The 27,345-nt window shown below is 51.5% G+C and overlaps 10 protein-coding genes across 10 annotated transcripts; 5 read left to right on the forward strand and 5 right to left on the reverse strand.

Annotated features, from left to right (window-relative positions):
* Positions 1-678: 678 nt before the first annotated feature.
* JN550_005681 (uncharacterized protein) lies at positions 679-1,823 on the reverse strand (the record flags this gene model as incomplete). Its single annotated transcript, XM_049317335.1, has 2 exons — positions 679-1,083; positions 1,149-1,823. 2 exons carry the CDS (start codon positions 1,821-1,823, stop codon positions 679-681), a joined length of 1,080 nt encoding a protein of 359 aa, XP_049172303.1.
* A 604-nt stretch (positions 1,824-2,427) lies between these two features.
* JN550_005682 (uncharacterized protein) lies at positions 2,428-4,269 on the forward strand (the record flags this gene model as incomplete). Its single annotated transcript, XM_049317336.1, has 5 exons — positions 2,428-2,487; positions 2,535-2,671; positions 2,722-3,026; positions 3,084-3,201; positions 3,255-4,269. The coding sequence occupies 5 exons, from the start codon at positions 2,428-2,430 to the stop codon at positions 4,267-4,269; spliced, it is 1,635 nt and encodes a 544-aa protein (XP_049172304.1).
* A 488-nt stretch (positions 4,270-4,757) lies between these two features.
* On the forward strand, positions 4,758-5,072 carry JN550_005683 (uncharacterized protein; the record flags this gene model as incomplete). Its single annotated transcript, XM_049317338.1, has 1 exon — positions 4,758-5,072. One exon carries the CDS (start codon positions 4,758-4,760, stop codon positions 5,070-5,072), a length of 315 nt encoding a protein of 104 aa, XP_049172305.1.
* Positions 5,073-5,728: 656 nt separating this feature from the next.
* Positions 5,729-10,382, reverse strand: JN550_005684 (uncharacterized protein; the record flags this gene model as incomplete). The annotated part of the gene is made up of 6 exons (XM_049317339.1): positions 5,729-6,238; positions 6,295-6,874; positions 6,926-7,561; positions 7,616-9,267; positions 9,329-10,121; positions 10,261-10,382. The coding sequence occupies 6 exons, from the start codon at positions 10,380-10,382 to the stop codon at positions 5,729-5,731; spliced, it is 4,293 nt and encodes a 1,430-aa protein (XP_049172306.1).
* Positions 10,383-11,606: 1,224 nt separating this feature from the next.
* On the reverse strand, positions 11,607-12,323 carry JN550_005685 (uncharacterized protein; the record flags this gene model as incomplete). Its single annotated transcript, XM_049317340.1, has 2 exons — positions 11,607-11,666; positions 11,721-12,323. The coding sequence occupies 2 exons, from the start codon at positions 12,321-12,323 to the stop codon at positions 11,607-11,609; spliced, it is 663 nt and encodes a 220-aa protein (XP_049172307.1).
* Positions 12,324-13,839: 1,516 nt separating this feature from the next.
* JN550_005686 (uncharacterized protein) lies at positions 13,840-14,543 on the forward strand (the record flags this gene model as incomplete). Its single annotated transcript, XM_049317341.1, has 3 exons — positions 13,840-13,991; positions 14,047-14,248; positions 14,304-14,543. 3 exons carry the CDS (start codon positions 13,840-13,842, stop codon positions 14,541-14,543), a joined length of 594 nt encoding a protein of 197 aa, XP_049172308.1.
* Positions 14,544-15,218: 675 nt separating this feature from the next.
* Positions 15,219-16,151, reverse strand: JN550_005687 (uncharacterized protein; the record flags this gene model as incomplete). Its single annotated transcript, XM_049317342.1, has 1 exon — positions 15,219-16,151. One exon carries the CDS (start codon positions 16,149-16,151, stop codon positions 15,219-15,221), a length of 933 nt encoding a protein of 310 aa, XP_049172309.1.
* A 1,344-nt stretch (positions 16,152-17,495) lies between these two features.
* On the forward strand, positions 17,496-19,992 carry JN550_005688 (uncharacterized protein; the record flags this gene model as incomplete). The annotated part of the gene is made up of 4 exons (XM_049317343.1): positions 17,496-17,689; positions 17,756-18,787; positions 19,376-19,761; positions 19,820-19,992. The coding sequence occupies 4 exons, from the start codon at positions 17,496-17,498 to the stop codon at positions 19,990-19,992; spliced, it is 1,785 nt and encodes a 594-aa protein (XP_049172310.1).
* Positions 19,993-20,632: 640 nt separating this feature from the next.
* JN550_005689 (uncharacterized protein) lies at positions 20,633-21,952 on the forward strand (the record flags this gene model as incomplete). The annotated part of the gene is made up of 4 exons (XM_049317344.1): positions 20,633-21,009; positions 21,092-21,494; positions 21,576-21,767; positions 21,842-21,952. 4 exons carry the CDS (start codon positions 20,633-20,635, stop codon positions 21,950-21,952), a joined length of 1,083 nt encoding a protein of 360 aa, XP_049172311.1.
* Positions 21,953-22,964: 1,012 nt separating this feature from the next.
* Positions 22,965-24,694, reverse strand: JN550_005690 (uncharacterized protein; the record flags this gene model as incomplete). Its single annotated transcript, XM_049317345.1, has 2 exons — positions 22,965-24,468; positions 24,546-24,694. The coding sequence occupies 2 exons, from the start codon at positions 24,692-24,694 to the stop codon at positions 22,965-22,967; spliced, it is 1,653 nt and encodes a 550-aa protein (XP_049172312.1).
* Positions 24,695-27,345: the final 2,651 nt, after the last annotated feature.

The following is a 27,345-nucleotide window of genomic DNA, read 5'->3' on the forward strand; positions in this document are numbered from 1 at the left end:
TCTTGGTGTTGAAGATCTGGCCTGATCGTGGAAAATCCTGCCAGCCTGCGACAATCCCGTTGAAGCCTGAAAATAGGCCAGGGTTTCTTTTTCGACACAAAATGCCCCGCGTCCGAGTGACAGATATCCACCCAAAAAAGTTTATATTCAGCGGGCCTGGCGATCGGCAAGTCCATCTGATAGAGCAGGCCGGGATTTAGTTACACCTTGCGAGCACTGGCTTGACGAGGAACGTTTGGCGTTCATTCCCTATAGTGGACCTGTCATGTCTGGCGGGACGGCCCTGCGCTGCCGGAGCCCCTTAACTAATTCTTAGATGCCGCAACATTCCCGGGAAATTGGCAGAGGTTGGGGCCGTTGGGCAACAACGAGAAGCGGCAAAAAAGGAACGCATGGCTTGTCATTGGTGTGCCTAGACATGTTTCATTGGCACTAGTTATTAGCATCTTGACAAGTCCAAGGGGTTTTCTTCTTCCCGGAGCTCGGTCGGTCTTGATTAATGCTGTGACCTTGCTCCCTGGCAACCGCGCTCAAACAATTTCCACAACACCAGGGCACGACCGGGCTTGGAAAACCTTGACAAACGACCTGTGGCTCGTGACAATGTACCCAAAGAAGTTACAACCTATACATGCGAGAGATATCAGATCCACAGGATTACCCAGGTCGCCCCATGGCTTATGACGCTCTGCTGAGCAAAGGAATCTCTTGCAACCCAACCTGATCTGAGATCATACCATAATGCTCCAGCCTTCTGTGCTTCTCGAAGTTGAACACCCTCCCTCGCTGGGATTGGCACATGGAGAGATCGATGGTCGCGACAATGAGCTCATCATCCATAGTCTTAGACTCCGCGACCACCCTTCCGAGCGGATCGATGATCATGCTGCCGGCGATCAACCCTTGCTCGTTCTCGATACCGCACTTTGCAACGTTGATGCTCCACAGCGCATTCTGGTAGCTGCCGGCCTGGCAAGATAGCCGGTGGTGGAACTCGGCAAGTTTCTGCTGCTCTTCAGGGGTGCCGTCGTACTGCGGAGCCCATGCAGTTGTGTTATAGCCTTCGATGACGAGTTCTGCACCCTGTTGATGACGGTGTCAGTGCTGCTTCTCATGCTCCAGCTGCGATCCGGGGGTGTTCAACGTACCTGTAACCCGTACGGCCTCCACGCCTCGGGCCACCTTCTGTCATTACAAATTAACATGCCCATGATAGGATCACCTTTCGCAACCGAGTTCGCCTCTTGCCCTACATCCTCGGCTTTCAATGCGCCGTCGATGAGGCCTGGGGCTCGAAAAGCCGGGAACCCAAGATCTCCTGGGGTGAAGTACTTCTTCTCCAGTTGCTGGAATGCCTTCGGATTAGGCAGGGGTTCCTTGGTTCCCGGGAGATGAACCTTCCGGTATTTTCCTACCCCATTCTTCGCTGCGACAGAGTAGTATATGCAGGTGTTGTAATCCGTTGTTTTGCCATCCTCCCCGGTCCACCGCTCTGCGAAGCCTATGTAGAAGTCGATGCCAAGCGCATTCGCCTTATCGACCAGAGGCTTGGCATGAGGTGATGACAAGACTGCGTAGGGGTCAGCCGCTGATGTGGGCTCGAAGTAGCTCGCGATCTCATCTTCGTCAGCCAAGTAGTGGACGGGGAAGAATGTTGTAAGGGCTAGCTCTGGATATGCCAATATCTTGACCCCTTGGGCTGCTGCTTCGTCCATCAGCTTCAACATGCGATCCAAAATTGAGGCCCGCGAAGCAGCCTTCTGGTTTGGCCCGAGTTGAGCTGCGGCGACCTTCACGACCCGCGGAGCTGGTTTAGTCGCCATGTTGTATGTCGCTTATGGAGTATTCACCAAGACCAACGCGATGATAATGCCAAAGCCGAAATATGGTTTCTACACGACTCTCTCAACCACAATCACGACGTAGCTACAGCCGTGCTGAGTTTATGCGATTCCGGCTCTATCCCGCTCCAAGGCCAGCCGACGTTCGGAAGGGATGCCGTGATAAGCCTTCCCCACTTCGGATGATAGACGGATCTCCTCGCCGAAGGATATACAGGTGACGGCAACCCTGTGTTCAGAGAAGATCAAAACCGTGTTAGAAACAGTCTGAAGGAATTAACTTATTACTCCAATTGCGGGATAGGACTTGTTCTCCCCTCATGCCATAGAAGCGGAAGACAGCTGATTGTCATTGTTGAATACCTGACCCAGACTATTTCGGTCGGTTGACTTGCAGTTTGGCGGGGCAGTCGGGCACCCCCGAGATCTGCAACCTCTTGTCAGCATTCAACGCTCCCCGAAGAAGCGGGACCGTTGTCGGCCGTATCATTCTCGCAATCTTGTCGCATTTCATTCAGCATTCACTGGGAAAATCCAGAACGACGCGCTCAGTATTTCTCATCAACCTACAACTAGACTATTAGCCATGGACTCTGCAGGAACTTCCGGTGATGATTTCGATCTGATAATCAAGAATGGTCGGATCGTGAGTACACACGGTGGCTGTCCAACATCAGCTCGCTAATTTTGAAGGTAACGGCGGCCGAAGTGCTACCTCTTGGTGTTGAAATAGGGGTAAAAAACGGCAAAATCCAATGCATAGGGAGATCGCTTGTTGCAGCACCGAACACAAAGACAGTTGATGCTGAAGGAGCATATGTCACTCCAGGGTACGATTGACCCCTGTATGACGTGTTGCCAGGGCTAATTCGTGTTATAGAGGCGTAGATTCGCACGTTCATATACAACAAGACAACTCCCCCACGGGCGACACCTGGGAGACCGGCAGCCGTTCAGCTATCGCTGGCGGTAACACAACTGTAATAGCCTTCGCTAGCCAGAAACGCCAGGAGGAAAGTATTTGGCCCGCATTGCAGGCCTACCATAAGAAAGCGGACGGGAATTCGTTCTGTGACTACGGAATTCACGTCATCTTGACCAACCCTACTGAGACCGTCTTGAACGAGGAGCTCCCCCAGCTCGTCGACAAAGAGGGTATAAGCAGCGTCAAGATATACATGACGTGTGAGTCAACCTTGTAACAGTGGAAACTGTTGCTCGTCATGTTCTTACCAGATGCAGATGAGCCCATGAAGCTTGGTGATGGAGATCTGTTCAACATTATGATGAGGGCACGCAGCCTAGGGATAACAACAATGATCCATGCCGAGAATAACGATATGATCGAGCAGATCACGAAGTGAGTACCTGCTCTTTTCTCGGATTGATGTAACGAGAAGCTAATGTGACCAGGCGGCTTGCGAAACAGAACAACACTGGGACGTTCTTCCACTCAGTGGCTCGTCCCCAGATTGCCGAAGCAGAAGCCACCTATCGTGCAATCAGCCTCGCCGAGGTTACGGACACCCCAATCTTGATAGTTCATATGTCTGCCCCAACGGCAGTCAAACATGTGAACGATGCCCAGCGAAGACTTTTGCCCATCCATGCTGAGACATGCCCTCACTACCTGTATCTGCTCAGCAATAGGCTTCGCTCTGGCGACACCGACTTGGAAGGAGCCAAGAACATCTGTGCTCCGCCTCTTCGGCATGATGCCACAGATCTTGAAGAAATCTGGCTAGGGCTAGCCAATGGCACATTTACTGTCGTCTCATCTGACCACGCTCCAGCAACATTCGACCACGAGTGCGGGAAGTTGAAGGGCCTCAAGATGACTGAGGACGGGCACCACCATGGGGACTTTCGTGTCGTGCCCAATGGCCTCCCTGGCATAGAAACGCGACTGCCGCTGATGTTCGATCGAACTTTTGACCCGTCACGCCCCAGTGGTGGCTTCGAAGATGACAAAATCCGGATCTCGCTTCCCCGGTTCGTCGAGCTCACGTCAACCAATCCGGCGAAGCTGTACGGGCTTGGGGACAAGAAAGGCAGCATTCAACCCGGATACGATGCAGACATCGTAATCTGGTACCCGGAGGAGAGCCCCTTGGTTGCTGCATCCGAGGCAGACGGGCCTCTGAGCCAAAGTCACGCTGACGGAAGGGGTCAACGGAAGATCACTATCACGAACAGCATGCTGCACCATCGGATTGATTATACACCTTTCGAGGGCATCCAAGTCCGCAATTGGCCGCGATGGGTGTTCCTCCGCGGCGAACTGGCCTGGGACCGGGAAGGAGAGGGAGTCGTGGCTAAGAAGGGCGATGGGCAGTTCCTGAAGAGGGCCAAGTCAACGCTGCTCACCGGCCAGATGGGCAGGAATCCAACAGGTATGATGACCGGTGAGCTCTCGTACTGGGTTTGAGGCCAAGCAAGGACATGTATTAGAAAGCAAAATTAGACAATTGTTTACCCAACTCTAGGGTTACCGTCATGCTTGGCGAGAGCCACACAAGAACCCGCCTGTGCGTGAATGCAAGTCCAGTCAACGAGCCACTACTTGCATCTATGCATCACAGAATGCGTCAAGCACCTGCAAGATTTGTTGCGTAGAAGACTGCCGCATATGAAACCACCGCGACTCTAGTATGTGGGTCTTAATGGAGCACTTTGCTTTTGCCCAATGCTGAGAAATCTAACTTACCGTCTGTCGGAGACTCGGAGTAAAGCGGGGTCTGTGACGTTGAGGGGTCATCGCATGAAAATCGCGTTTATCTTATTATAAGTTAGTACTTATACAAACCTCGGCACCAACCTAACTGGTTCCAATATATCTCCTCTTCCATCACACTCTCGTCAAGAAAATACCCCTCAATTCCGCGATCCCGCCTACTCAAGCTCAATCTATTCAGCATGCCTTCATTCGTCACCGTCGCCTACCCCCGCCCAAGTGGGGAGGTAAAATTCGACCTCAAGTACTACTTGGAGAGCCACATGCCGCTCGTCCAGAAGACCTGGGCCGAGCACGGTCTCAAGTCATGGACTGTCACCGAGCACGCCGAGGGTCCCTATGTTATCACGGCAGCCCTGAAATGGGATAACCTCGGTGCTTTTGACGCCGCGGTGGCTGCTCTCGGCGGAGCCGAGATCTTCGCTGATGTTCCCAAGTTCACCGACATCAAGCCCATTCTGTTGAAGGGCGATGTCAAAGGCTACTGGTCTGCTTAATTGGCAGGTTATTCAATCGACTATATATGATAACCTTTGTTGGGGAGGTGGGGCGGAATGTCGGTGGACCATGGGGGACTTCCGGACGAGCTGTCACTTTGTCGAATCCGTACAGGATTCTGGGTGTTGTGATTCGATCTTACTGTGATATAATACTTGGTTAGAGGACTGGTGGACTCATCTAGTCACGAATGGGCAGGATGTCACTGCGATTGTCTGCATGCAGACTAAGAACTGCGAGCACGGCATACGATCATAGCAATCAAGTCATCCATTGCTTTCCGTTGTCATTTGTACATCTTGAACAGCAATGCAACTGGATGACTTTCATTATGGTGACTCTATCAATTCGGGAGTCTAAGTTGCCACAGCACTAAGAAGTAAGTTCGGCCAATGTCCTAGTATGGCAAGAAAATACAGGATCGGCGTGACATGAAATGCCCAAGAGGAACAGTATTGCTGCCAGCCGTAGCTCCAATGTTGCAGCCACAGCACTTCCCTCGTGTTAGATCACTTGACAACCAGTACAGCAAAGCCCCCTTCCACAAGTTCTAAGCGAGTTTCTAGCTTGCCAGATGAATTCAAGACCTGGGGCCGCACGACCTTATCGCCGCGTCTTGACCTCACCAAGAAGAAAAGTCCGCGAGGTCCACGGATCAAGCTCCTCTCTGGGGTCGTCTTTGAGCCTTCATTGTGTTGCGCTTTACAACCCAACCTTGGACATCATCGGGAAACCAGAACGCAACGTCGTTGTCGCTCCAAGGGTCAACGCAAACCTTGATGCCTTTCTCCACCTGTCTGAAATTGTAAAGACGGATCAGAACGTAGACGTCAGCAGCCTCATCCGTCAGACGATTGAGGTGGCACTGTCTTGCCGTTCGCATCTGGCCGCCTGAGAGGTGAAATTCTTCCTCCAGATCACCACTTGAGGTCTTCAGCTCGATATGATACCGAACTGCCTCTGGAATGTGTGACAGGGCCTCAGTGCCCTTCTTCATCCAATTCTGAAGAAGCTTCTTCATCTCCCCAACCTTGTCCACGTACGTAAAGTCTGCATTTCCGCCTGTCTCACAGAAAGGAGGATAGCCGCAATATTTTCTCAAGTTGCTGGTCCAATTATCGATGGTACACCAGTCTTTAATGCTCTCTGAAAACAGGCCGTTCATCTAGAGCAGTTAACAGTTAATATAGATTTGTTTCAGAGAGAGATTTTCTGGCTTACGTATTCTTCGCCGTCAACACCCGCGCGCTCCCATACTTCGAGGGTGGATCGGTCGTTGTTTTGAAATTCTCTTTTTGCGGGAGAAGCACTTGGCGGCGATACAACGCTGAATGTAAGGGGCAGAGTAGCCTCTGCGATAGTAGGGAGCCCATTTGAGCTCTCCATACGGAGGGGAGGTGTGACTGGGGCAGAAGATGGTGAAGAAATCTCACGCTCGGCCCTGATCTTCGATATCAGTTGGGCATTGCTCCCCGAGTCTAATCCGCTATCTTCGAGCACAGAAGGTATATCGCTCGAGGAGGAAGCCAGAATGTCTTCAACCAGTTCGTGATGCTTGTAGTCCTCAATGTGGAAGTGGTCACAAAAGTGTCGAGCCAACTCCTGCGGAACCTTACGCTTATCCTCATTGTGAGGAATCCAAATATCAACATGATCACTGCGTTCAATGACGTGCACATACTTCGATCGTGCCTGGATTGTGACGCTGTCCAAAATCCGTGTGACGCAAAGCTCATTCACCATAAACACACGAATGTTCGAAATGTATTGAGTATGCGCCGCCTCAGTGATGTTGACGATCCTAACAATATTAGCATGAGACGTCAAAATCCAGATGACAGGGAAATCTCACTCAAGGATATACCCTAGCTTTTTGCGTAGCTCAGAGGTTCGTTCGAAGTGTTCAACTTCGGTACCCCCAGAGTGAACCTCGACCTTTACGGCTTGCGATAATAAGCGAGTTTTCAGGTTGAGGTACTCGATGATTTTAATAATCTCAGGTACATCAGCCTGGTCGATTTCTAGCAGTGGAACTCTTCCTCTGAAAGCATCCTGGAGGCTGGTCCTGTCCGCAATATACCACTTGTCGGTAGAATCTTCCCGAATATCAAGGAAACGAGCTTGTGTTTCCATGCCGTAGTTTGGACAGTGAACCGGGAAAATCTTCAACGACTTCAGTTTTACGATCTCATTGGACATCGAGGGGCCAGATATGGCGTCCAGCCTTTTGAGAAAGCTGATGGCGCGTGTTGCTGCAGTGCCGTCACTGCCCTCCATGATGATGCTGACTGAATCCTCTATGTAATCGGCAGCTCCAGCATTAGATACCGGAATTATTTGGCCGAAAAGCTTAGAGCATTCTGGATAATGATCTTCCAGGACAATCTTTGACTTCAGGTCAAAAGCAGACTTCCAAACACATGCCTTGTGGGAAACCCATGTCCTAGTAGTGGGGATGTACACTACATTACTCTTCTCCGCCAATTCCCTGTGTGCAATGGTCACTTGTGAGTTAATTAAGAAGCAAGTATGGCTGGCTTACTGTATCTGTTTAACTTCTCTCGGGAGACTTGTATGCAGGTGTAGATATAGTTTTTCGATGTCATAATCTGCCATCCTTGCTTGGTTTCTAGTGAGAAACTCCAGCTGGTACAGCAAGGCCTGTACACTCAGTGTGGTCGTGACTTCGAGTTTTGGAAGAAACGTCTTCCAGCCCGGGCCTTCGGGAAGATCAAGGTAGGGTATGTCTGGACATATTTGACTAAAAGCCTCGGATTCGCCATTATTCCATGCGACTTCAGGAAGCTGCCTTCTCACACCGTCCCTGCACAGAAACTTAACAGCTTTGATGCCTTTCAGAAGAACCTCCTTGGAACCGTGATCGTACGGTTTGCTGTGTTCGGCCCATCGATCGCATAATTCCCTCAGAAGGCCAACCTTGTCCTTCTGTACAAAGAAGTCCATCTGTCGATCGAGTCGAACTTCTTGCTGGTGAGGCTTATAAGTAAGCCGCGGATAGTAGCGCATGCCACAGTGGTCTTGCAGCCAATCACCAAAATGATTCATCTTCTCACCATCGCTGCTACAGATGGTTTCGAAGTACTTGTGGTGGATGATATTGATGAAGCTATCAGTGTTAGTCCAATGCTTGGTAATAAGATGTGATGTCTTCTCTGTCCCGCCGATATGTAGACCAGGTGATCTCCGAAGGATCATGCCGTATTTGAGGTTCGCTGTAGGTAGTGGCTGTACAACAAATCGAAGAAATTTCCAACGTCTGTCCGAAGAGAATTGTATCACAGCATCCCAGTTCTCATACAAGAAACTGATATCAGCAACCCAATCATCAAGACGTTTCCCGCAAAGGTTGTGTCTATTGTAGCGTGCAGCATCATGGGCCTCGAGAATCTTGTTACAGACTTTGTCGGCGTCAAGGGTAGCAAGGCCTAGTGCAATGAAAAAAGAGCGCAGAGTTGAATTTCGAACCGCTTCTGGATTGGCAACTTGAAACTCGGTATCCGGGGGGACATGCCCGCTGATCTTGCATTCCAAGTACAAGCCTGGCGTATTAGCACTGGCCCATTCGTCATTGCCAAGAGGGATAATTGGCAACTTCCTCAATTCTGCCTGCTCCGTGTATACCGTGTTGAAAACTTCCGCAACTGAGACAAGCCAACTAAGAGTTCTGTGAGTTTTGGCGCCATCCTCTGAAAGCAGCCAGTCTCGGAGTTCGTGCAAGAAGAAACTATTATCCATTTCTTTGACACCAAGCTTGCGAATAATACTTCGCATCGATAACTCCTTGTAATCATTGTCATACTCCCGCGACAGGTATTTGCGGAATGACGGAGAGTGTTCGACTAAGAGCCCATCCTCAAACCTGTATTTCTCTGGAATGAAGTACAAGTTTGCAGCTTGAACTCTTTCTAGAGAAGGATCTAGAGACTTGAAAAGCAGGCGATTTCCAAGTTGTGAAAAGATCAAGTCTTCCACTGTGATCCAATACGTGGATGTGCCTCTTGCAACCTGAAGCCAGCGGAACCAAGTGTATTGCAACATGGGAATTTGAGCGAGGCGCGACAAAGAACCAACTATGCCATTGACTATTCCATTTTGAAGCGAGATGTTCCACGGCAGGCTTTCCTGAAAGGATTCTCGGCTTGATGTCAAAATTAGATCAGCATTGATTGCGAACTGGACTCGACGTTAGGCATTACGATCTATAACCTGCCATATTCTATGCAACTGGACTGACCTTGAATCCATAGTCATTGATAGGAAGGAAAGCGTAGGTTTTCTGATTGCTTTGCCTGGGAGTGCCGTCCTCTTCGATTGGGAAGGCGACTTCGACTATGGTTCGATTGACATCTAGACGAGATTCGTGAGGCGCCATATCTGAGACTTCATGCTTCATGCAGTAGAACGGCTTGGTCCTGCTTTCTCCTGATACCTTGTCTTCGATGCTAATCGTTCTCGTTGGAACTCCATGTAGCGATGCGCTTGTCATGACTAGATGCATGTTGTGATTTGTACTTTCGAAGCTGATTCGTCGAAGATTCTTAAGAAACAGCATGGATTGTGGGTCGAGAGCTTTCAGCTCTCTTTCTACCCGATGATAGGCAGCTTCATCGTTGAGATGAAGCAAAATTTGGCTGCCAGTCGTCTTTCCGGACTTAGCAGCATTACCAAGAATAGGATTGATTAGACCCAGTTCCTGGGTTCGGTCGAACTTGAAGTGGTAATAACCGCTTCTGATCTCAGCAACAGTGGCCACTGAGAAAACGGACTTGAATCCCAAGCCTTTCTCTCCAATGCTGGTTCGCTCTTTCCCCTGAGATGACTTAGTGCTGTTTCCAAGCCCACAGATGGATTCCACATCATTTTTGGTAAAGCCCTTCTCATTGGACTGAATCAGAAGAGTGAAGCCGTTTTCGCGACTGAGGGAAAATGTGAGCGTGGGCACACGGCTCCCAAATTCAGCATCGTCCGCATTCTGAAGTGTCTCCAGAAGGAAATGTCCGTCATGATGGTATAGTTGCTCTGAAAGTCTGCTCAATGTTAGCTTTACTGAAAGAAATGGCTAAAAATGTTCAAATGTCAACCGAAATTGAATTTGAGAACACCATATCGACAGAAAATTTTGATTATGGACACTTTGCAAGAATGAAATTCTCAAATACTACTCACACTTTCTGAAGCTTCTTTACGACGTCCTTGAGACGCTCGCTGCCGAAATATTCTGACCGGATGGAGGTAATGTGAGCGTCGGCTTCCGCCTTGCAAGAAGGACGGTCAGGGTCGTCAGCCATGACCGCCTGAAGCATCGACTTCGGCTTCAGCATCGGAAGGAACAGTTGAAGGCTTCAAGCAACCAGGTTTGGTGCAAAATGATGCAAAACTGTGTCATTCGTCGTCGTGATCTGAATTCGGTGGAGCCTGTTTAGCTGATGAAGACCAGTCAGGCGAAGAAAATAGTGGGAAGTCAAACTCCAAAAATGTTGCTGAAGTGGTGAGGGGATGAGAGCGAGGTGAGAGTCTTGCAAACAGTGAAGGCAATTCTCAGATGGCAATCACCACAAAGTGGGGGATGAAGGTGGTGATAAGCCAAACAAACAGACAAGGCGAATTTAATGCCGACGTCCTGAGGCAGAAGGGGACTGGCAAGTAATCAGACAAATGTCGATTGCCCCATTAAGGCAATTGCAGGAACCTGAGAGTGTTTTGATTGGCTGGTATGTCGTAGTGCATATGTTCACGGAAGGCCACAATGCTACCTCTGCCGATGTTGCCAGGACGATATTTTGGGACACAAAAAGGTCTTATACGCATAATAACACTATGTATTAACCTGTTGCTAGTGTAGATCTTGGCAGAATCGTGACTGCCGAGGTTTCCATCCTGATTACTCAAAAAATCTGAGAGATTATGGTCCATCCGATATGAACCGCCGCGACTAACGCGGCCGAATGCTGTGAGCCAAGAGAAATGCCAGGTGATGTGGTAGCTGTCGATGATCCTCCCGAGTTGGAACCTGATCCGGAGCTTGAACCGGCACCTTCGCTCGAGCCTGAGCCTGAGCCAGTACCAGAACCTGTGCCAGTGCCAATGCTAGTGCCAGTGTTGGAGCCCGAACCCGAGGTTCCAGATCCAGAACCCGACCCAGAACCTGTAGTTGATCCAGATTCCGATCCCGAGCCAGACGATGATCCTGACCCTGAGCCTGATTCCGAGCCTGTTTCTGAACCTGAGCTGCCCGAGCTTGAGTCTCCACTGCCGCTCGAGGAGCCGGATGCGCCTGTTCCACTTGAGCCGCTCGAGGTACCACTGTTCCCTGAGCTGCCTGAAGAACCGCTGCTTCCAGAACTAGCTGAGCTTCCGTCACTGCCTTGTCCGCCATTGCTCCCTGTACCACCGATTCCAAACCCGAAGCCACTACCACCTGAGCCCGACCCTTGACTCGCGTCTTCTGTTCTTCCAGTCAGCAGGCCATTGGTTGTAAGAAGCGCAAAGGGACTTGAATAAGTAGACCTACCCTAGCCGCCAAGGAGGGCAGTAATGAGAGCAGTGATGAATTGCGACACCGCCGAGACGAGCTAGAAGGTATACCTGTTAGCCGCTGGGTGGTTGGGGTAGGGGGAGACTTGTACCGGTTGAGCATCTGCTATCAGCTGCTTAGTTTGGTCAATGAAGTCTTTGGTTAAGAGGCTGTTGGCACCGCCCAGGAGATTTCCGATGATCTTGATGTTATCAGGCGTGAGTAGACCAGTCGCAGCATCGACTAGGCCGGCAATGTCAATCTTTCCTAGTGAATCAAGGAGAGGAGAAAGCTTGTCTATGAGACCTCCAATGTCAAGTTTTCCTAGTGAGTCGAGAAGCGGAGAGATTTGGTCGAGAAGGCCGACAAGGTCGACCTTTCCGAGGGCATCAGCTGCGGTGAAGACTATGCCGCGAGTGGTGTTGGCAAAAGGCGCCTCGAGCAGGTCTGCCAGGCCCGTAACCACTGTGCGAACATCACCGAAGAACGCCGGATTGAGGAATGACTGGAGTTCCTTCAATAGGTCTAGCAGGTTTTTCAGGGCATCTCCAAGGTCTGGAATGTCCTGTCGTGGTGCGAGGGCAAGTTTGGCAAATTGCGCAAACTCATCCCGTGTCAGGAGGCTATCAAAGCTGGCCTCAGCAGATGGCTTAGCCACAGCAGCCACTGGCATAGACACAGCTAGTGCCGTGGTAAAGGCCTTGAAGAATCGCATGATGAGATCTCGTCCTGTGTAGATGATAGGACAGGACTGATTAGGCGTGAGAATGGAAGCGGGATGAGGAGCCAAAGTGTTTCGAATCTCGGAAGTCCTGCATCAAGGAGCATATAATATACTTCATTTATTTGAGTGAGCTTTGTGTTCGTACGAGCCCTTCTCCGCATGCCCTCGGTGCCTGTACGCGCCCGTACTTGGTCCTCTCCCTGTAACCCAGAAATGCCAGTAAGCATCCTTGGACAGATTCCCATCTATTTCCCCGCAAACTTCATCATCGATCAAGTTGCAGTGCTTCCGTTGTCAGACCAAGCAGTTGCATGCTACGTGAACAAGTCGCGTTGCTTGCGGCAATGACACGAGCGGGGCACCACACGGTCGAAAGTCTTGGCCTTTCACGCTCGCTAGATCTAGACCGTACAACTTCAGCCTTGGCAATGACTCTCTGCCTCGGAAACTCAGTTCGGAGTGCCTTCGAGTGAGAGGGGTGGCACCTGGAGCTTGATAAATGTGAGTACAGTGAGCTGCGGACAAACGCATATGCTCACCGCACGGAATCTGCGCACCTGACCAGCAACAAGCTTCGGTATTGCGGATTCTGACATGTCCACAAGGTTAGGACACACGAAGAATATGCCATGTTTGAGTATAGCATCTGAGAAGCTGATATGATCTCCTTGGAAGACTAGGCCACATTCGTCAAGCAGTCGCCGCATCTGCAGCTAGGGTTGCATAGTGGCACCCACAGGTTGGAACGCTAACTTGAGCTGCCTGCATACATACCATACATAGTACAGCACTCTGCGGGGCCAATGCCGAGGCCACGGCCCTTCGTACTTCCTCCCCACATTTCTTCATTTTCTGGGGTATGCGGGGGAACAATCTATGATTGGAAGCTTGCTTCAGGAATGCAGCTCGTCGTGCTCCAGTGGCGTTCCCTGTTCGACGTATTCGGATCTGCGCGTAGATGCCAGGGGCAAGGAACCACAGCCGCCGCTCTCACGCTACTGCAAGTCAGAATATACCACAACCACCTGACGGCCGGGAATACTACGTGATTGCCTCTTTGAGCCATCTACCGGCCGAGAGGACGACTTTGTGATCGGACATATGCCTTCGAGACCAAGCAACGATGAAAATGCCCCTCGAACTGCCTCAAGGGATCCATCCTCGGCTTGGCTCTGCGTGAGCTCAGTGCTTGGTTGCTGCCTCGGCAGTGTCGAATCTGGGATACCATCGACGCCGCACCCCAGAACCCGGGAACTGTCGCTGCATCCACGTTGGATGTTGCAGTGGAGAAAGGGCATCTAGACCCTCTGGTACATCCCGCAGGTTTGCGGCCGAGGATCATCGTTCGAGGACGTGTATTAGCTGGACATAACATGTTGTCATGAATATCAACGCTCTGATCGAAGAAGGCCACATAGCCATGTGTCAAAACTTTGCTTCTCTTCAGCGATCTTTGTAACAACGCCACATATTCAACAAGGTTGGAGCGTAGTCATTGAACATCAACATGTTTTTGAACTTCATGTTGAACCTGCTTCTAGCAGCTACCTCTCTGGCATCGCAGCACGACCATCACCACGCAGCCAAGCGAACAGATGTCTCATCAACGGCTCCCACAACGACGCAGGGGCTAGATCCGGCCAAAGTCTCGTCGCAACTGTATGTTGAATTGTGGAAGCTGGTTATCGAAGAACAACGACTAACCGACTTGTAGGCAACAACTGCTTGGGGGCATGACCATTTCAGAGCTTGTTCCCAGTCCAACTGTCACACTCGGGATATCGATACCACAGGAACTCAAATATGAGATCATGACGGCAATACCTCCTGATGTGATTATCAAACTTATGGACCAGTCATACCGTGCAAGCGTCGCAAGTGGCTTTGCGGCTGGTTCAACGCCAGCTTGGTATCAGGTGAGCCAGATCATAACATGACCCAAAGCACTCAGCTAACCCAGTGCATAATTAGTCGTTAAACCCAGAACTGAAAACATTTTTTGAAGGCATGGCCAAGGAAATAAAGACAGGCTCGGCTGTTTTCACGGTCACATCTACCCCCACAAATGCAGGTTCGCCAGATGCAACTGGAGAAAGCGTGGCATCGTCGTCTAGCTCGGCAGTGGCGGCTGCACCAACATCTGTCGGTCGTGAAATGGCAGCTAGCATTATTGCATTGGCTGGCGCTGCTGGTGTGGCTTTAGTCCTATGAGATCGAATGACTTGCGGCGCAAGATCTGCAACGAAAGTGCAAGTGGGAGGCATGATCAATAGTTGGTTATCAAGCGGTGGATGAGGCTGTGATGTACTGAGTAGGCGCAACAGGCATATATCTTCCTCGCCAACATTTCAGTCGTTTGACAACGTGCCCAAAGTAATTCGCGAGTAAAGTGACTATGTTATTTCAGATTATCTATTATTCAAAGAATTTGAGATGGCAATGTCGTCGTCGTGGTTGCCTGTATCCTGCAGTTTTCCAGCAAACCAGTTTCGACAGGCGTTTCGTCTCATCTCGAGGGTGTACTCCTCATCCTCCCAACTGATATCCGCGATAAAGTGCCACACCATTTATACAAAACAATGTTCAGGCGATTGATATTCAAACTGCAGAAGTGGTCTTCAAAGGTTGGATACACTAGCACAATCGATTCTGGTGATTCTGCCAGTAAAGGTCTATTAATTGACTAGCTTATTTCTGAAAATCATAGCGCACGAATTTACCCAGGCTGAATTGCGCATGAAGCCTAAGCCGATCGCCTTAGTTTCAATCAGTATAATTCATACACTTCCTCTCAATCCATAGCTCAAAGTCAAATTATGCCTGTATATGAAACTTCGATTGTACAATCTCAACAAAAGAACGTGTTGAACTTCTATGGGTGTGGAGCTACGCATCCTTCCCGATAACAGCTCGCTTATTAGCAAGTCTTTCCCTCATGTCATTCATGTATAGCTTAACAGGGTAGCTGCGAACGCTCAATGGCAGAGCTGGATATGTTGCTCTGACTAGACGCTCCAACATCCTGTAGCGTCTAGGGTGTCTTTTGACGCCATATTCTGCTCTGATACGCTCAGGCAACCACTCAGCGGTGCAGAGACGAACAGCTGGGGTCAACATTCGGATATGCCAGGGTGCTTGTCTCAGATAGAGCAGGTCTTTGGCTATGTCCCTTGCATGCTGAGTCACCTCGATCGTCGCAATCTCGTGGTCCCAGTAAGCCCAGAAGTCCTTCCTTGTCCGCGGCCACATCTCTGGTGGTACTTGGAGGGCGCAAGCGAGGATCGAGTACTCGCGGTAGATTTTCTCGTGCAGGTCTTCGTTTGTGATTTTGCCAAATACACGCTCATATATGGGCAATCCGGTCGCGTATAATGTCGCCGCAACCCACAACTGAAGCTTGGGGTCCAAGGCACTGTATGTCTTGCCCTTGTCTCGGCCCTCGTTGAGTGTACCTGTGACGTTCTTGTGCACCGCTGTAATCATGTCGACAATGGTCTTCTTCTCCTGGGGCGTGCCGAAGCTCATGCAATATACGAATGTCATGGTGGTCCGCAGTCTGTCTTGGACACGGTACGCAAAATTACTGTGCTCGTTGACTCCCGCTCCAACACCTGCGTTGGCAACTTGGAGTAGAATGGCCTGAGCACCTGCCCCAAGAATGATGCCTTCACGCACGATGATGTTGATATGATCAGAGCGAAAGTCTGGGGATAGAAAGTCTTCCTTGGAAAATGCTGCGTATGTGTCGGATTTCTCGTTCATTGAGATCGAAGAGGGCGAGTCTGGACCAGCAGTTGCCGGCTGCTTGGGTTCAGTCATTATGGCCATCGTATATGGTAGTCTCGACTGAAGACTCGTTCAAGAGACAACCGTTTGAGTATGACTAGAAGTGAGAAAGAAAACTCGTTTCTCGAATTCTATCCACAATGCAGAGAACTATGGTATGCGTTGAAGAGAATGTTTTCACCATTCATGGAAGTCTTGTCATGAGTATATCATATGGTTCTACCTAGCGCGATCGAAATTCATTGCCTAGATAGTAAGTACACAGTAGAATGTGCAAACTCACTAGTGCGTGGTGAACAGCGACTCCACAAGCCGAGGACCTTGAACGGTGCCCACCATTGAAGCGCCCGAGTTGGCGTGTCAGATTTCAGCGGAAGTTCTCACACAGAATTGCCTGGAGAAATGCGACACCTACAAGAGCACTGGTCCTGGCCTCGGCCGCCTAGCTGCCGAGGCTTTGAGGTTGACCATCAAATACGATATGTTCCATAAGGTCTTATGCGGCGAATCAGAGAACGTACTGATCTTATCGCTGGGTTTGCATAGCGGATTCATCCGCTGACAAGGGCCAAGACATACGATTAGTGCCAATGCATGCAAGAAGTGCTATCACATGTGTGAACAACCTGCACAACGCAAATCGGGAGCAAGCGCAACTGGACAGACCGCAAGTTTTGGGATAATTATGGGTACAGTATACACCATCAGCTTAGACAACACCAAAACCTTATGACGCAAGGCGAACACGTCGCAGCCAAAGCATACCCCTCACTTGCCCCTGACTCGGAAAGAGGACTGACGCGGGGGCGACCCTCGGCTCCCGTCAGACAACTGACTGTGGGGTAGGTATGCACCCATGTCATAGCATCTGCGCTATACTCCATCGACTCGGATTACCCACGCGGCGGCAAGGCTACAGGGGTCTTACAAGTTTATACTTGCCGCCTCCACTCGGCCGAGAGTCGCATGTTGAGATCTCAATTCTACAGCGTCTTTCTAAACTCGACTGTGCGTCTCGTGATTCTGGGGTACATCTTTTCCGAACTGTATCCTCAAATGAGAGTAGATCGTCCATACCCCACGATGCCACCTTCCCCGGACTTGGCAAGCTGTCAACCTGAGCTTCAAAGGGGGGAAGCATGCCCAAGATGTCCCAGGTAGGCAATTCGGCGGCAACATGTAATATACAGTAATAAGTGCATATGCACAAACTTGGTGAACTTCTCGATAGTTGCTTGTGTTGCAACCATGGCTCTCAAGACATCGTTCTTCTGGGAAAGTAGACTGCTTTGGACTTAGAATACTCATGACATCTACGTTGTTGCGCAGCGAGTCATCACTTTCCCTAAGCCAGGGTGATCAGAAGAGCCAGGTACCATGCCTGAGAAGTACGAAAAGTTCACATTCCCAGACGGAAGCAAGAAGGATGTCGGCTTTGAACACCTAGAGACGGTGAAGTCTGCCGAGTCAAAACCCACGAAAAAAGAAAAGCTGAAGCGACACTTCAAGCGATTCTGGCTTTGCTACTTGATCGCTGGAATCGCATTTCTCGCCATATTCCTCCCACTACTGTGAGTCGTTCGAATAAGCCTATCCCCAGCACGCGAGGGATTTTGGTCTGATCGACCTGGTTATAGATTCCTCAAGATTGTCCCAGCCCTTGCGCAAGCCATCGTGAATAGGACGGACCTTCCTATCTACTACGCCTCTCTCAAAGCCATTTCCGACAGTCAGGTCTTAGTAGGACTACAGACAGCTCTCGATGTCCCCGCTGGCCTCACAGTGTCACTTGATGGTTTCAAGCTCTTTCTCTACAATGCAGACACCAATCCGTTTAGTCCCTATACGTCAGTGGTATTACCAAGACAAAGCGTCAGCGGCCACACTGTTCTTTCCATTGATAATCAGATTGTCAATATAGGCAACAGGTCAGAGATCAACAAGTGGCTGGAAAGAACTCTATACAATAAGACCACGGACATTAGCGTCCGTGCAGACACAATGGCGCACCTCGGCGCATTGAAGGCGCCCATTCATCTCGACAAAACAGTGACCATCAATGGCCTCAACAAACTAGATGGCGTGAAACTGGACGAAATACGCATCGTGCTGCCCCCAGAGGCCGACGGCACGAACTTGATAGGGAATTTCACTCTTCCCAATTGGTCGCCGCTCACCATGGGGTTGGGAAACGTCACCTTCAACGCATGGGCTGGCGACATCATTATTGGGAACGCTACAATCCTGAATGTCGAGCTCCCTCCCGGGAACAGCACACGTTCATTCAAAGGGCAGATATTCCTCGATACTCTGATCAAGAACCTGGGCAAAGTGATCAGCAGCCAAGCAAGCGCGATAACAAGTGGTAATATTCTAGTAGGTATCAGTGGCAACAAGACAATAGTCAACGGCCAGCACATCACCTATCTGGAAAATGTACTGAATAACATACGGATTGATACCGAAGTCCCTATCCTACAGGCTTTAGGGGATGTGCTGGCCAGCATATCTGGGGAAGACCCGACGCTGGATCTGGGTGGTATTCTAGGCGTCATTGGCCAGCTTTTGGGAAGTGATGGTCCTTTGAGCGGTCTCCTGGATGGATTGAATCTGACAAAGGCGCTAAATACTGTGCAGGAGCGAAAGCTAAGCAATGTCGAGGCGGCTGGGTTAATCAAGGACTCAATAGTATTCCCCAAATAAGGATGCTGACCATGGAAGCTTGGGACAGAAACAATGTAATTTGGAAATTCCATACCCTGTAAATTTTGAACTGAGGTGTACTATCACCAAGGAACCGTAGAACATCCGATCTCGCTGTGTCGCAACTGGTGACTAGACTCGGCCGACCCCAAGGAGTGAACTGTACCCAACTCTGAGGTGATTCCAATGTGGAAAATGATGTGAAAGTCCTTAAAGAGCCGGAGGCTTACCGCATCTACCTGGGGAAAGTAATTGCAAGAGCCCTGTGAACAGGTATGCTATGCGTGAAAAGTTAATCTCCGTAACTCAGAGTAAACGTCATCCTGTACGATGTGCGCAGGAGCATCAAGGAGTGTGGGGCGTGGGGGTTGCACCCATATCTGTGTGCCGAGGCCTTGGCCGAAACCCCCAGCCCAAGTCCAACAACCCCCGCCAATGATCTGCGGCCCACATGATGTGGACTATGGTTGGCAACCGCCATGTATAAGCATGATGTGGTGTGAGGTGGAAGTACGAGAGTTCTGATAACTTATGTAGCACTGAAGCCTTTATAGATTAACCGACAGCCCCTGGATCCTCGGCACTCACCTTTCAAAGCTGCACTTTTTGCGGGACATTCCCAGTTATTTTCCTATTATGTCGGTAGACCAATCAGTCACAGCCGTGGATATCTCGGTAACGACACTGACTGTTCCAGCTCAAGACTCTGTCAAGGCGCCCTTGGTCGATGTCGTGATTGACGGCAGTCAATTTCCACTGTCCAGAATCTCCAGCCCGAACGACGAGCCGTCCGAGGAACGCATCGAGAGTATCCAAGAAAAGTCATTTTCGCTGGTTGAGGTGTCAGGACACAAGACAGCGAATGATTTATGGATTGTTATAGACAACGATATATATGATGTGACGAGATTTCAGCACGAGCATCCAGGTGGACACAAAAGTGCGTATCATTGGACATGGAGTTAAATTGTAACTGTGCTAACGTACCTGGGAATCAGTCATGGCAGGAGTTGCCGGAAAAGACGCGACAAAGAAGTTCGACAAGTATCACCGTCGTGGAATACTCGAAAAGTACAAAAAGGACCTAAGAGTTGGTGCAGTATCTCCAGACTTGCCGGCGCAAGGCAGTAAAATAGGGCTCTTTCGGAAATTAGGAATGAGAAAGAGGTAGTAGTCCGAGATAAATAAGGTTGTTTCACGAGAATATACCTGGAGAGTACATCTGGTCGCGATGGGGTTTGGCAACTTGGTAAAGGCCATAGAATTGATTAATCATAGAACATAGCATATGCACACAAATCTGGCTGCGTCAAATGGACAATATCTCGGTGCATGACAGCATCAATTAGCATCCGCACACTCGTGGATTCGGTACAATTGATTGGACTATGCTACTCAGTTTACGACAATTCAGACGCGACCATGAAAGCTATGATGTGCACGCTAGCTGACCAGAGGCCGCCAAGCATCGACAACAGCCTGAATTGGCAAAAACTTGACCTCACTTGAGAGCGACAAAGACTGATTGATCAACAGCACCTTGTGGACTTATTCGAACGATGGATTCATAAACGCGTGGCTCAGATCCTAGCTGAAGTCTTGACGCGATCTCTGGTTGGTCAATCCCCCCCAAATCAACGAATGCGAGTCCGAGTCCAAGAGCCAAGAGCGGCACAGACAAGACTAACAGATAAGCCACCTTTGGAATATATCAGGATGGCTACTTCGCATATTCTGCAGATAGAACCTTGGGCTAGGTGTAGACCGGACTTTTGGTTTTTGAATTCTATAACCATATTTCGACATAAATTATGGATCTACCACCAGCATACCGAGAATTCGAAGCCCCAGCAACCTCCGTGGGAGGTGTGATGCGTAGTAATACTGCCGCTCCACGGCTGCCGCAGGTTGTCATCCTACCACAGCGGCGCCCCAAGCAGCGCCAACGTGGGTTCGTCCGCGCGTACGCACCAGATCTGATATTTTGTGGCATCGACCAGGCGACCTTCCTGGCTTTCATCGACGGCCTCAACGCGGCGGTCTCGTCGAACCCGTTCGGGGGATCACTGAACGCCGCCGGGCAGGTGATAGGTATCATCCCGGCCTCGGTCGCCAGCTTCGCGCCCATCACCGGCATGTCGCTCCAGATAGCGGCCGAGATATACAATGAAACCCAAGCCCGGATAAGGTGAGTCTAGCTTCTGGGCCCAGGCAGCACATCAGCAGTCTCGTGGGGAGTCACGTCAGCGGCTCACCGCGTTGTCGCACAGCCAGAATTCCTACCTTCGGAAGATGAACGACGAGCTCTTCCGCCCGCGCGGGCTCTACTGCCTGATCATGGCGTACGACACGAACTCGCGCCACGGAGGCGTGCGAGGCGATGCCCACTGTAATACCGACAACCTCATCCCGGAGGAGACCAATCAGGTCCAGGACATAATGCGCCGCTTCAGAAGTACCGATGGCGCTGCGGGGGATGCAAACTTCCCGGCCTCGGCGGCTCTCATTTACTGTGAACCCAAGGACTCTGTGTCGGAGGAGCACAGCGAGGGAGCAGAAGACAGCGCAGCCAGCAGCAGCGCGAAAGGCGGCATGCGAAGCATCGCCGGTAAGTTGGCCAAAGTAGCGGCAGCTTACGACGCCCGGGAGGATCTAAAATCGCAAGTGAAATTTGTAAGCAGCGTTCACTATCGTTGGCCACAGTTTCCTGGGTCCCGACTATCTCACTGACACGACCGTTCTCGCGGTGTGAAGCAAAGGAAGCACCCCACCAGCCTGATCAACCCGCTGCTGGACCCGAGCGCTGAGCTGAGTGAGAAGGACCTCCGCAAGCAGCAGAAAAAGGAGGCCGAGCAGCAGAAGAAGTGGGAGAAACAGGCCCGCAAGGACGAAAAGCGACTGCGCAAGCACCCAGAGAAGGAGCCGCGAGAGCACAAAGTGCGAGAGGTACGAGATTATCCCCCCCTTCCCGTCCGTTCTTGCCGCCGTCGCCTTGTTACTGACCAATATCCGCCTTTCAGAGCATATTATACCTCATGATCGTCAACATGCCCTCGGTTGAGGAGATGAACAACGCACGGGCACTAGTCGGATCCCGGCAGCCGGCGACTCCCCTCGAGGAGCTATGGTGATCATCAATGTGGTTGGCCTGCATGTAGTCGAACGATTTGAGACTATAGAGTCGGTGCGTAGGGCAGTATCTGGGAGGCGTTGCAACTTAATTATGCGTCTTGAACATGGACATTACGGGACTCGGCAAGTTGGAAATCTGAGGCATTTCGGTGGATCGTCAGTCACATCCATGGATCCCACGCTAGCCCAACGGGATCTGGCTAGAATGGCAAACCATCCGGAGATGTTCAAGTGAGCGCATGATGCAATACGAGAAAGGTCCCACGTGGGCTTCATCACGTCGTTCACGTTGGCGCAAATCCCCACGGGCTAACAAGTCGTCCCAAATTGCGGGCGCCCAGACACGAGACGCGCTGGACCGCCCGGTCGGCGCGGGTACGGCCCCTACGACCGATTGTCGTATTGCCTGTGGGGGCCTCTACCACCGGGGCCCATCCGCCCTGAATCGGGGGGCATTTAATATGGGTTATGAAAAGCTTGTCTGTCTTAGCCTCGATCATCATAGTGCGCTCCGCTGCGAGAACAGACTATTGCTACCCACTTGGTCGATAGAGAAATCGATGTGATTTGCTACCAATCTGCTACTTCCAGTGGTAGAATTAACCCCAGAGAGACTAACTCGGCCTCAGGAGCCGGCCATTTCGCTATCCTACAGACTTGCTGCCGTGGTGCGAGTTATGCATAACCAGGGCATGCTTATATGCCCAGGGGGCCATGCGAGCCATGTGTGTGCTAGATGGATTTCAGGATTTTGACATGAACTTGCCCGCTTATCCTGACAGCAAGTGATGAACATGTGTCACGAGGGATAGAGTCGAGCTGGGAGGGCTCATCTGAGTTCATAGTGTATCCATTATGCCCTGTCTGTCAAAGACCCTAGTCTACATACTCAAAACAAACTGACATGCCGATGCGACATCAAAACTGTGGGGATCATCGTCGGAATGTACCACCAACAATGACCCATATCAACGTGGAGCCGTTCTCAGGCCTGATCGGTCCATAATCCAATTACAAAGCAAGCATGCCAACGCCAGACACCACCAGGCCAACAAAGTAGACAGCCAAGAGCGTCTTTCCGACGGCGAAGTAGGCCGGTGTGCTGTATCCGGGTATTCCGAAGCTGGATGTCGAAGAGCCTGCTGCCCCTGTGCCCTGGGTACCCGTCGCAGTAGGGACACTACCCGTACCATCGGTACCGACAGCCGAGAGGAGTGCAGTGCACGTGTCTGCGCTGGCGGCATTCTGTACCGTGGCAAGGCCGTTGAAGTCGCAGTTGGACGAAGCCTTGTTGTTGTCCAGGTAGTACGAGTTGGCGACGAAACCCAACTGAACCTTGGGGTCACATCCGCCGATAGCGCCGTACGTGCCCGAGGTGGCATTGCGTTCGATGCCCACGCAGTACTTGGCATTCTTGCCACAGATGAAGTTGAAGGCGTCGCCGTACGCCGTGGCGTCGTCCGAGCCAACAGCACAGCTCAGGGCTGCTTGCTCACAGTCGCAGAGCTCAGGGTTGACGGTCGGCGGTAGGGGCGAGGGGGCGGCGGCCCAAGAGGAGCCCACGGTAGGGCAGGCAGGAGCCGTGTTGGCCGGCTTGTAGTTGCTCGACTGGGTAATGGAGGGGCTGACAGTGGCCAATTGGTTCTTCAACGACGTGAAATCTGGGTAGGGCGAGACGTTGTTGCCATCGATCTGGACCAAACCGTAGTTGTTCTCCGACATGAACCACTGGTAGACAATACCGCCCGAGAAGACCTCGGTCATGTTGCCGTAGAGGACGGGCACCTCCGTGAAAGGTCGGTGTGTTGGGCCGCCGTCGACACCTTCGATACAGCCATACTCGGCAAAGAACACAGGAACGGGGTAGTCGGAGAAGAAGTTGACACGATCGCCGTACGACGACTTCTCATAGTTGCTATCTCCACACCACGAGTAGACGTTGTAGCCCCAGAAGTCGATGCCCGACGGAGAGTTGGCCTCGGGTTCACAGGCAAAATAAGCCGCCAGCTCGTCTCTCGAGGGGACATCGGCCGTAGCGTATCCCACACCCAGAGACTTGCGGTAGTGGCGCTGGATGTAGCCCTTGGTGTCGCGGACGGCCGCCTTGACAAAAGCAGCAGCAGCAGTCTGGTTGCTGGCGCTGACGACCTCGTTACCGGCGAAGAAGCCGATGACGTTGTTGTATTTGGCCAGGGAGTCGATGACGCTGGTGTAGCGCTTGTAGAGCGGCTCGTTCCACGAGGGGTCGTTGCTGTTGATGGAAACGCCGGGCTCGCTCAGATCAGCGACGACGTAGATGTCGGCGGCGGCGAGCTGCTGCATGCAGTCGTCGTGGTTCTTGGTGGGGTCAACAGCATAGACTCGGATGATGTTGGTGAAGATCTGCTTCATGTACGGGATATCTCTCGCGCAGGCGCTGGCGTCGGCAAGAGGGTCAGTGTACTGGGCATTGGGGTCATTGTTGGCCGTGCCATTGGGCTCGTAGTTCTGCTGATAGGCAACGCCCTTCAGGTAGCTATGAAGCGTTGTGTGTAAGCTTGGCTGTGCGCCTCATATCTTGGCCCTCAAGCGGGCAGGCTCGACTAGACTTACAACTGGGATCCATTGTTGCTGTAGAAGAAGTGCTGGCCGGAGGCTTGGATGGCCGGGATGGTGGACCAAGCAGCGTCGGCGGCGGATGCGCCAGAAGCCAGCAGCGCGACCCCGAGGGGCGCCCACGAGGCGAGAGAGAACGCCTTCATGGTTGGCGGTTGGCGGTGTGATGGAGGTGATTTCTGCGCGTGCAATGCGGGTTTGTGGGTGCGAAAGACGGGCGATCTGAGGAGATGTGGTGTGAGATCTTGTGCAGTGCTGTATGGCGGGAGAGCGAACGAGTGAAGGCTGATGAAACAAATGTAAGCAAGTACAAGCAGCAGCCGACGAACGAAGTCGAGGTGCCTTCAGCCAGAACGAACGACGAGAAAGAAGGAAACTGCAGCACCACCGACGGAGTGATGGTAATGACGATGATGACGGTGGAATGGTTTTCGTCCCTTGGAAGTACGGAACAGAAGTAGAAGGCAGCGACGAGGGCTCCGGGGGGGATGAACACCTTGGGTGGACTGTAAGCAGGCAGGCGGCGTCGTCTGGCCCTCAACTTACCCGTTTAGTTGGTGGGCTGGTTGGCTCCCAGTGTGTGGTGAGATGCATCTAAGTTGGGTGTGTCAAGTCCAGTACGAGAAACGCGGACAGGGGACCCCTAGCGGCACCGACGGCGCTAGGCTGCCTGGGTCGCTGGAAGGATCTCACCAATGATGCGCGCTGGCCCACCCCGGGAGCGGTCTTGGTCGGCCCCCAGGACCCCCAAGACCCCTTCTAAACTGCGTTAAGCTTTTTTGACGCGAGCTCGGCCGCTCTGCTGTTTACCGGGGGCCTCGCGAATTATTCGTACTAGGTATGGGGTATGGACTGCGCCTGGGCGAAAAGCGGCAAGATGATGCGCGCCGCGGTTGCTTGTCAAGCTTGTTCAGGCTTGGCCCTTCCGAATCGCCCGCTGTCCAGAATCACTGTTGACTGGAACTTTGGCGTCCAACAATAACTTACGTAGTACTATGTAAGTTGTGTTCACCTTGAACCCGAAAGTCCCCAGCAGGTTGGCTGAGGCTGGTTGGCAAGTTTGGCGGCCCTCGTCAGCGGGGGGCAGTGCAAAACTGTCCTGGGCCAGTGCCTGCTAATTTGGTGGCGCCAGGTTCCTCGTTGCGAAACGGGCGACAGGGCCCAAAGCTGGTACCATGGTAAGTTGGGAGCCGACGCTGACGGATAATGCAGATGCAGGTGCAGATGCAGAACGTAGTGCTGTCTTGAACTCTGCCAGGCCTTCTGGAAGCACAGGAAACAACAGCCTCTCTCGGATACGTCGGCTTGGCATTCGGCCCATTTGAGTTCTTGTGCGGACCACTGATTCACCCTCTGGGGCTTCTGTGATGCTCTTTTGCCTCTCTGTGAGTGCCGACCGACCGATCGATCGGCTTGTACTGCAGGAAGCGGCGGATCCAAACGATGCAGCCAATAGCCACCGCCGAGGTTCGCCCCGATCTGTGTTCGTATTCATCAGATCAACAAGTCCCATCTTGCCATCCTCTTCACAGGCCACGTCAACCTCGTTTCAATCGAGAATGCACATCATCAATTAGACCGTCCATCACACTTTCTCATATGTAATCTTCCCCGCCTGCCTCGATGCAAGTTGGATGGTGAGCGTCGGCCATGAAGATTTAATTAGCACCGCAATGCGACATGCCTGCAGATTGGCGAAATGGCGCAGTGCTGTGCCGCACTTCCCTCCTCCTGAGATCCCGATTGGAAATCACGCATCTGCTCTGCACTGCCCTCCATTACCGGTACTACTCACTTAGAAGTTGCACCAAAATCTCCCTCTCCCTGTGCAAGAGTAGCTGCAATGCCAACCCCAGGTTGCCCGAACCTGCTTTCTCGATCGCGTGCAATATGCACTTGATTGCGACCCCTTGTCCTCTCCCAGTCATTCCTCCCATACCTGACACAGCGCTCGTCGTGCCATGCTCTTGACAATTAGCTTCATTGAGGTACTATGTACCTAGATAGTGTGGATGCAGTCATGCAGCCACATGCAGGTACCATAGCTCGTCAGGTGCCCAGGTGCTCGCTAACACCTGAACCCCGGCGCATCGAAACGGCCCGGAAATCCTCCTGGCGTACATGGTCTCGACAATACTGGTGCTCAGCATACATAGCATTCCAACTTTTCGTCATTTCGATCCGAACATCCCCCTTGTTGCTAGAGCTAGCTCGCGTCTGAGTGGATGCCATGGCCCAGTTCTTCCGCGAAACGGGAAGACTAATCGTTCAACACGTAGACACAATCTGTTTCCTCGGGGCTTTTAAAGATTCTCGCAGAATCACAACGGAGCTCTGCTGTGTCGGAGACTGAGTCTCATGCTCTCAATGGCGGTGACCACCTTTGACGGTAGCCTTTCAGGTGTCATGTTCATTCTTGCGGTATACAAATGATACTCATTCAGCTGTGTACCTGCCAGTTCCACGAGGCCATCTTGCCATCAAACTCTAGTGAGGCTGCCCAGTTACATTGAATGGCACCTGGCATGGACTGCGGTAAGCCACAATGACTCTGAGCTAGGAAATGAATAATATGGCAATCCAGCAACCCATCAGACTTGTCAAACTTGGCGGGCAACTCTCCGATTCCGAGCTTCGGGTTCTTCTTGGGCACCTTTAGCTGATCGTCCATGATCTCCACTGATCCTATTCTCGACCAAATTCAGGCGAGGTTGAACGATTTGAGGGAAATGGGACTTTATGCTACCAACAGGCGAGTTCGCGCTCTGCTAGTTGCAAGCTGATATCAGCACTGTAG

This window comes from Neoarthrinium moseri, assembly GCF_022829205.1.
Source record: "Neoarthrinium moseri strain CBS 164.80 chromosome Unknown scaffold18_Wmoseri_CBS_16480, whole genome shotgun sequence".
NCBI lineage: Eukaryota > Fungi > Ascomycota > Sordariomycetes > Amphisphaeriales > Apiosporaceae > Neoarthrinium > Neoarthrinium moseri.